This window comes from Phaethon lepturus, unplaced genomic scaffold, assembly GCF_000687285.1.
Source record: "Phaethon lepturus isolate BGI_N335 unplaced genomic scaffold, ASM68728v1 scaffold35110, whole genome shotgun sequence".
NCBI classification, from domain to species: domain Eukaryota; kingdom Metazoa; phylum Chordata; class Aves; order Phaethontiformes; family Phaethontidae; genus Phaethon; species Phaethon lepturus.
In genome coordinates this window covers 15,598-25,033 of record NW_010511798.1, presented here as the reverse complement: position 1 = coordinate 25,033, position 9,436 = coordinate 15,598, and the positions used below count along the sequence as shown (strand labels likewise).

General features: G+C 36.4%; 1 protein-coding gene across 1 annotated transcript; it reads left to right on the top strand.

Annotated features, from left to right (window-relative positions):
* Positions 1-345: 345 nt before the first annotated feature.
* Positions 346-8,708, top strand: KATNBL1 (katanin p80 subunit B-like 1). The gene is made up of 9 exons (XM_010285045.1): positions 346-476; positions 2,056-2,096; positions 2,459-2,741; positions 4,159-4,277; positions 4,459-4,509; positions 4,594-4,683; positions 5,246-5,335; positions 5,759-5,852; positions 7,403-8,708. Exons 1-9 carry the CDS (start codon positions 363-365, stop codon positions 7,433-7,435), a joined length of 915 nt encoding a protein of 304 aa, XP_010283347.1. The 5' UTR covers positions 346-362; the 3' UTR covers positions 7,436-8,708.
* Positions 8,709-9,436: the final 728 nt, after the last annotated feature.

Sequence of the window (9,436 nt, the reverse complement as noted above, 5' to 3'; positions counted from 1 at the left end):
GAAAGAGTCTCATAAATTGCTTTACTCCAATTTTTGTCTGAATGGCACCCTTCAGTGCAGGTGTACTAAGCTTGTCTGAAAACATGATCTCTGCCTCTGTTGGGGGGGGGCCTTGTTTTCATTCCCCCTTTTTTTTTTTAAACTAAATAAGAATTTTGAAGTGCTCATCAGCATGTTACTCATGATAAGGCATCCAGCTAACATTTGCTAAAGGATGATGTCTTGCAAGACGTTCCATCACATAAATAATTCAAGTAATTTAACTCTTTTAACTGGTTTTGCCAGCTGCAGTTGAAGAAAGCTGACTGATTTAGAAAATATAACTAAATATCTGTCTCTTGAAAACAGAGATTTGAGAGATTATGGCATCTGAAGCCCACAATGTTAAAAAACAGAAAGTATTGCGTATCGAAGGTCATCCCATTGATCTCCCCAGAAAAAGAATCTCTTCTTCCACTAAAAAGATCATGAAGGAGGTAAGCTGTTTGGTTGTTTTGGGGTATTTTGTCCTCTGATGAAACTGAAATAAACATTCAAACTAGTTCATAGTTCTGAGCAGTCTAAAACTAGAAGCACAGCACTGTTGAGCATTTCAGGTTTAGATGTGCAATAGATCTTTAGCTTGAACAGCAATTATATTATCAAAGATATATATTGTAATAGGCACAGGCAGTGACTGCACAGATACATGGATCATACCATTCACATGAGCAGTACATACTGATACAGTTTTGCTACTGCCTAATTTTCTGCAGTCTAGCCAAGAACTGTTTTAGTAGAGGAATTCTATCATCAAAAAGTTCTCTTGCCAAGAGAGCTACATGGCACAAGTGAGAGGTGGGGTAGGTGAAATACCTGCATTGAAATGGACCTGTCATCTTGTCGTACAGCTTGATCTACCACACTGTCTAGTAACACATACGTTGCTTTCACTGGATTCTTGCTAGTTAGAAACATTTTCTCATAATCCCTTACCTGTGTTACTGGCTGAAGAGTAAGGCAGTGGAGGTAAACTTACTGTGACACCATCACTTCAAACAGTGGTGAAGATGCAAATATCCTCTGTTTGCTTATTTAAATTGTGTATTAAAGCCCATATGATTTTATGTCTCAGTGTTAACAAAAAAAATCTTAGCATGGTTTTGCTGATGCAATGTAAATGTTAAGTGGTATAAATTTTCAAGTTGAAATGCCTGCAGTATATGAGCATAGTACCTGTTTATATGAAAATAACATATTTCTAACTTGAACATCTTAGTATTTTATTTTTAATAATTTGTTTACTAATGAAAAACAGTAGACCAGAATGTCACAACTGAACTAATTTTCATTACATGAAGCTCTAAAACATTGAAGACTACTGTATAAAAAAAAGTTTTTAGAATTTCATCTTCAGTTTGTGTTGCTTAATTTTCAAAGGCTTTACTAATCTGTGTGGCACAACCTTGAATGAATTTTGTGATTCCTGTAGGATATCACAGGATATGCAGCCTAATTGGTGTTAGGGTGCTAATCTGTTTCATATGAATGAATTCAGGATAATCAAGCTGGTGTTGTCTACATCAGTCTTGGTTGTTTTGTTTTGTTGCTGTGCTTTGGTGGGGAAATGTTCTGCTATCGTCCTTCCCAAAACTAGCATCTTCTGTATTATCATCCTTTAAATGTATGTGAGAGACACGTAATGCAATTTTGCCATCAGTTTGTGGTAGGCTTTTTATATTAGTCAGTTTTTACTTTGCTAGTAACTAAAGAATCTGTCTCTGATGTCACAATCCCGCCTCTTGCCAAAGATACCCCGAGCCTACAGCTGACTATGGTGCTCCAAGGACAGCTATGTCAGAGCTAGTCTGTCTGTAGGTCACTGAAATACTTTAAGATTATAGGAAGGTTAATGTAGCTGTGCTTTAGTTACAGAATTGGAAGAGTGAGAGGAAGGAAAGGAATCTGTGGTAAACCTGGGTCATGGTAAAGCAGAACTTCTTTTTGACAAATTGTGGGAGTGCTTGAGCCTTCTTAGTAATAAAGCTTTTTCATTCTCTGTTCCCTTTCTCCTAGGGTAAGAAATCTCCAAAACAGCTGGCTTCATATACAAACAGGTAGGAGAGCTGTGCTCTTCAGAGTGTGAGTTTCAAGTTGAGAGGGAGGCAGGGAGGAAGAAGTGGTTTAAATCCATTTGTGCCTGCTTGGGTGTTGTAGAAGATAGGTTTTAATTTTACTGACAGTACTTGGTTCTTGTGTCCACTTCCGTAATAATGTGTCTCTGCATTAATAAAAGCAGGAGGAGAATATTGGTGGTAGCTTTTGCTTCCAATAACTCAAATGTCATGAAAGCATATCTCGGGGATAAAATGTTTTAAGTAACCTGCAAGTTGACTGCTGTAATGATATGTTTTAACTTAACGCAAAGTATTTCTTGGGTGTAAGCAACCTTCACTAAAATACTGCTTATTTATTGCAGAATAACAGTCGGAAAAACGGTGACCAGTCCCCTCTCTCTTTTCAAAGTAGTGTACTGTAAAAGAAAAGTTCATTGTTATACTCCAAAGCCTTGTTACAGAAAGAAACAGTTCCCTAAATCTAGGGGCTGTGACATGGCAAATAAAGAAAATGAACTGGCTTGTGCAGGGAATCTGCCAGCAAAACTGCGCAACGACAGTCGTACACATTTGCTGAATTCTAGTGACTCTGGCTCATCTCAAACAGAAGGCCCCTCATCCAAATATAGTGGATTTTTTTCAGAGGTAAGTAGAGTTTAAAGAAACCTTAGTTTCAGATAGAAGTATTCCTGGTAGTTTCTTTGTGTGGCTAGCTGTGAAAGTTGTCAAAGAGGTTAATTTTCTTAACATATAGATTGGCTCAGGTCTTGGGATTTACAGTCTTTATCTGTGAGTCTACAGTAGTAAGACCACAGTAGTAGTCCTGCCAGTTTTCCCCATGTTTGTGTCAGCAAAGAAGCTCAGATCAGCCAGGCTCGTCTGGGTTAAAATTGTACCAGTACCAAAGGAAACCATTGTTTTGACCTGGTTAGGTTTCGTGATCTGGCATGACAGCTGGTCACATGTATGTTTATGGAAGTGTGGAAGTGTTAGTGTATGGATGGGAATGAGCTGGTGAGGTAGGATAGGACTATTTTCAATACCTGTATCAGCTTAGTGTGTATGAAACTAACTTACTTGTTTGTCTAAGACTGTATTTCTTGTTAAGATTTCTTGATGGAAACCCAGTGAATGCTTGCAGGGCTTCTGAAACTGGCTAAAAGGTCAAATATTTAAATGAACCAGGTTTTGTGATAGTGAAGGCCATTTAAGTCCTTTAATGTTGAAGTTTCCATTTCTGTCACTGTAGATGCTTGTTAACTGTTGAGGCTTGCAGGTGTTTAAAGTGAGGCATGGCAGGGAAGATAAGATTCAAGACTATCACCATGCTGTCTCTTTCATGGTACTGTAAGTGTGGGCTGCCATGAAGAGAGAGCCCTGAGAGTCCAGTAGCCTGGAGGTACAAGTCTGTGACACTCTTGTACTCCACTGAATTTGGTTGTTTCAAGGAAGGAGTGGCAGAATAGCTAGAATAAAGAGGTTGTGGAAAGAAGGGTAAAGAAGTGAAGACTGGGAAAGATTCTGGTAAACCAAAAACCAGATCACTGGCCACAGGTAGCTGTTTAACTGGTTTGAGAGATGTGAGTGGCTCTGCAGTGTTCATTCCAATCCAAGATTTTAATAAAATACCTAAACTTCATTCTGAGAACAAGGTTTTTCAGAAATCAACTTTTTCTGTCAAAGTTCAGAAAATACATGTAACTACGTGTGTCTAAATTGTTGAAGTTCTCAAAATAATCATCGAAGTAAAAAGTTCTCAGAGTTGGTGAGAATTATAGGTTGATGCTCATGAATGCTCTCTTTAATTATTAGATACCTTTCTTTAGGTGTCTACAGATCTTATTCTTGTAGCTGTTTGGTAAAGTAGTCTTAATCTGTTTGTGCCCCCTTCTAAGGGAAATGTCTGTTTAAGGCCATGGTTAGCTAAATTTCTAAAACAAACTCATCGGCATACAGGTAGGAGGGTATATTTTTGTATACTAAATTACTGTATTACAGCAGCTTATTGTGGTGTTACTGGCTACTTGTGGTAAATTTGTTTTATATTTTCAAAAATATACAGGTTTCTCAGGATCATGAAACTATGGCTCAAGTTCTTTTCAGCAGGAATCTGAGGCTGAACGTAGCTTTAACCTTTTGGAGAAGGAGAAGTATAAGTGAACTGGTAGCCTACTTAGTGAGGTAAACTGAGTGTCTCTTCTTTTGTATTCTTAAAGTGGTTAGCAATCCCAAATATGCTGCAGAATTTTTAGGGGTTCCTTAAATGTTATCATTTCGTTATTCTTTAAACCATAGTGGAAGCATGTGACGTCAACCTATGCTCTACTAGTAACATTTATTATTTTATTGTTAATGTTTCTAGGATACAGGATCTTGGAGTGGTAGTAGACTGCCTTCCTGTGCTTACAAACAGGTACAAATGAAAAGAAGTGGGGGATAAGAATCTGCTATAACAACGCTGAAGTTCAAGCACTTCTGAAACGTCTTGTATTTTAAGTTTACAGGAAGAAAAACCATATATTTCAGTTGGCTGCTGTGTAGATCTTTTGCCTTTAGTGAAATCACTGCTTAAAAGCAAATATGAAGAGTAAGTATTAATTTCAGATGTTTTCAAAACACTGTTACTTCCTGGCTATGCAATTAATGGAAATTAATGGTGTTTTTGCTTCTCTGACTCTTGTTCCCTCTGCCCCTTCCCCCAACCCTGCCTTTCTCGGGGAACACCTACATGAAGGGGAACTTGCCTGTGAACCTTCCTCCTTTAGCAAACCAGCAGTGCAAAAACTTTTCTGCAAGGTTAAGGACCAGGGGGGACTGGCTTTGCCCTTATGCAGATTTATTTATCCTAAACCGTAAAACAGAATAGCACCAAGATTTTAGTATGTTTTATAACATCAAATCAAAGCAAAGTTTTTGGGAAAAATAGCTGAATAATTTCTACTTTTTCAACAAGAGCTTCAGTTTATCACTTCAAATAGTTGCCAATGTTTTCAATTTTAAACTTATCCACTTGTCTAGTTTTTTCTCCTAGAATAGAAAACATGCTGCTTTCTCAAGTTGCTTACCAATTTGTCTTGATGCTTTCACTGACCTGTAGATACTGGAGGGAGGGGAAAAAGAAGCATAATGTGTAAAATATGTTGTTGCAGATATGTGATAGTTGGTTTAAACTGGCTTCAGGCTGTCATTAAAAGATGGTGGTCAGAACTATCTGCACATACAGAAAAGGCAGAGGACAGGTGAGTATACTATTGGGAAATATTTAAATATGTTTCTGAGGCTTACTCCATCTCAATCTGTTTTAACTTTGATCAGTAGGAGCACACCTTGTCTACGAGAGAAAAAATACACTCATAATTTGAAACCAAAGCTTAAAAGTACTTAGAAGTTTTTCAGTTCTCAAGATAGGTGGTGTTTGGAAACTTAACTCTAAGGATTGTCATGGTTTTAGTTGTTTTTACTGGAGTTTTAATACATGTAGAACATAGTCATATTGAGGTTATACAAATGCTGTAGAAGTTGCATCAAAATTTTTCTGATGTTGTGGCAATATCACTAGGACTATATGGAGACCAAGTCTATATGCAGTATTAATCATGTGTTTCAGTCAGTCTACTGAAATGTAGTATATATGTTATAAAGTAGTGTTCATTCTTTTCCAGAAATATTCATATTTTAAAACAACAATTAAGTGGATTATGGGAACAGGAGAATCATCTTACTCTGGTTCCAGGATATACTGGTAATATAGCTAAGGTAAATGCAGTTCCAGTTGTGTTTAGTAATGAACGTAGCTGTATCACTTGCAGTATTCCTCTCATTTGATGTTATTTATGCTAAACTATTGATGGACAGAAACACCTTTACTTTATTTGCCACTAATGCTCAAGTGTATTACACAATTTTTACAGAAGTCTGAAGTGTATTCCTATGGTAGTAGTAGTATGGTTCAGAATGATAACTGAATTTTTTTATCCTTTTTTCTTTCTTTACAGAGAAAGCATCTCCTTAATATAGCTAATAGTAATAAGCTTCAAAATTGATGTAAAAAAAGCCCCAGATGAGTAGGTAGTCTGTGAAAGGACAGATGTTTTCTCTGAAATCTACTGTACCCATTGTTGTATGTGTAATGCAGCATGGAGAATCTTAGCCCAGCAATGTTGTTAGCATTTGCACATCAGGTGACTGGGGCAAGTGACAATATAATAAATTCTAAAGCTTATTGCTGACCTAATGCTTCGAAAATTATGAGTTTGTAGAGAGTAGAAGAGTGTCTCAATCTGAAGTGAATCCCTGTTTGCCTTTCTCGGTATGTTATGGTATCAGTAATATGATGAGGGTGTGTGGTAAAAGCATGATTTGCTGCTAGTGATACTCATCTCTATAAACGTGGCATTCTGAGGTTGGGCACTAAGAGTTACACTGAGGAAGAAACCTCTCCACATGGCAGGACCTGATGAAGGTAGACAGTGAGAAAGGACTTAAAGCAGACACTTGGTTATATGAAGGATTTGAGTGAACTTGTAAAGAACTTGGAGATTGCATGTTTTACTTATATCTGAAGGAGCTTTGTGGAATCTATAATTCTGTTGCTACAGAATTTGTCACGTTGATCTATCAAACACGTAAGTTATTTCATATTCTTCTGGGACTGCTATGCACCTCTGACTTCACTGTTCATGTCGCTACAAGGATAATTACAAACTTCTTGCAGAGTTTCAGTCAGGAGGGATGCAGAAGATCTGAGTTCTAACTCCCAGCTGGTAGAGCAATGGGAGCTTGTAATATAGACTGTCTAGTTCTGGTAGATCAACATGGCAGTTATAGCCAGTGTCAGTTTGTTTCTCCAGGATTCAGGTTTCATTTCTGTTCATTTGCCCACTTAATGTATATCAGGATAGATTGTGACCAGGGCCACCTGAACAAGTCAGGAGCAAAAAGGGTCGTACAAGAATGTTGGAGGGATGGGGTGAGGGAATATCACTCTTAATAAACATGTTTCAAATAGATGATCTTATTACAATGATTTTTTTCCTGTGCATGCAGGGAGATGAGGAAAAACAAACTGAATAAATTGATGGCTTTGGAAACGAGTCCCCCTCTTCTTGCAGGCTTTTTAGTACACAAAGAAATGCCATTGAGAGCATTAATTGAAAGTAATCTTCAAGATAACTTGTTCTGAAATTTGGCTTGAACATAATTATTCTTGTATTATGGTTCTGATTGTTTACCCTGACTCAGACACACAGTTAATGTTACAGCTACAAGTAATGTGACAAAAACTTTCTCCTTTTTTTTTCTTATAGGATGTAAATGCTTATTTATTACAGCTACACTGACATGATTGGGAAACTATGTGTGCTTACGTGGTGAAACAATCCCCTAAAGTATCCCTGAAATACGTACTATTTCTGAAAGCCTTTTGAGAAATACTGGCAGAAGAGAACTGAACTGTCAAGCTGTTTAATGAAACCACTAACAAAATCCTAACAATCTACTTCACATTGAAGTGGAAACATGTCTAGTAGGAGCAACTTTTACTTCAGTGAGGTGAAAGTGCACTACGAAAACTGTATGCCTTTGCTGCATTTGGGATTCACTCAGTTACTAGGTATTCATTTAAATACTACTGTATTTTACTACAACATCGCATAAAAGAAGATTAATTATCCTGTCATGAAAACAAGGCAGTGGAACCAGTTATAAGGAACCAACAAAAGGAATCAGCATTACGAGCTTTTAAGTGTTTCTTCCACAAGAGAACTCCAAAATGCACAACTATCTTCCAATTACATTAAAAAAACACTTTGGAATATTTACTTCCACGTTTTAATCAAATTAAAGACAATTTTTGTTTGCACTATTGAGAAACTATACAGCAAAAATGCCTTAATTACTAGTGTTTCAAAAAGCCAATGTGTTAAGATGCAAATAGCTATTATGTTCAGATTGTGATGAAAAACTACAAAAATCAGGGTTTCACATTGTATAGTTAATGAAACATTGCACGTATACAAAAAAATCATGTATGAAAAATACTATAAATACCTGAAGTTAAGCTTGGATAAGCAGTTATTGCAAATGTCAGCAGAATGGTGAATTTATGTCTAACAAATGTTTTTATATTGTATGTGGATTTCTAACACAGTTACCTTGTTCTGTATCATTTAAACTACATTCAAATAAGTAAATGTATTACATGTATCTACTGTTTTTCTTTTCAAGTTCATAAAACAATTTATAGAATAATCTCTTCCACAGTACTTTTTATCATAGATATTTATGTCTATTGTTTGAAATGTTTACAGCCAGATGAGGCCATGTTGTTCAAATCGCACCCTTTTTATACTACCTCCTTTAAGAAACTGAGAAAGAGCTTTTGCAAAATTAATCAAGTTCTAGCTTGATCAATGATGGCAAATTAATACCAACAATAGCAGTGAAAAAAGCTATAAACTCTTGCTGTTCTGTTGCTATCCTGTACTATTTTAATTTAAAAGCTATAGTTTAATAGCTCTGAGGGAGTTTTGATTTTAGACTTGCGATTGCCTTCTTTATTTTGTGATTAGAAAGTGTGCTTTTCCAATTAAAACTTATGAAGTGCCAGCTGTTCACTTACATTCTGCGCCTATATATTTATGTTTTATCACCAAATAGTCTACTTCCTTTAAAAAACTAAGTACTTACAAGGGTTGTTTTCATACCTAGCATTAAGCATATGCACTTTTATTGACGTGCAGGAGAAAAGTCTTTTGATAGCCCCAAGTGTTTTGCTTTACAGATGAAATAAATGAATTTTGAACTCTTGTAGTGGTCAACAGCTTTAGGCCTCCTGTTGCTTTTGTATTTAATTTACATATCATTATTGCTGACTTCTGAAGGCCAACTAGAAATCTGTCATCAGAACTTGGTGCTTTTGGTTATGTGAATATTCTTTAAACCACCAAAGGTTTTGTGCTTCCCAGGGCAGTCAGCTACAGGGAAGAGTTTCTGGGACATCCTAGAACTGAGAACTCTGTAGGACAATCTCGAGATATGCACATAGCCAAATTCTTTTTGCTAGAATTGTTGTGTACCATTAGAGATATTTCACACTCAAAAGAGTTTGAGATAGAACTTACTACTTTTCAAATGTTCTTGTTGTCAATTAAAAATTTAAAGGAACTACAGTATGATGATGTTCTGTTCTTACTTTACTTTTCTGTTGAGCACTTAAACGTAAAAGTAACATAAAGACTAGCTTCATAATTAGGGCAGCAATTGCTGAAATTCTTGGATTATTCCTCAAGGAGAACACTGTAAAGGTGATTGAAACTCGGATCTTAATTTCTCCTGTTTTT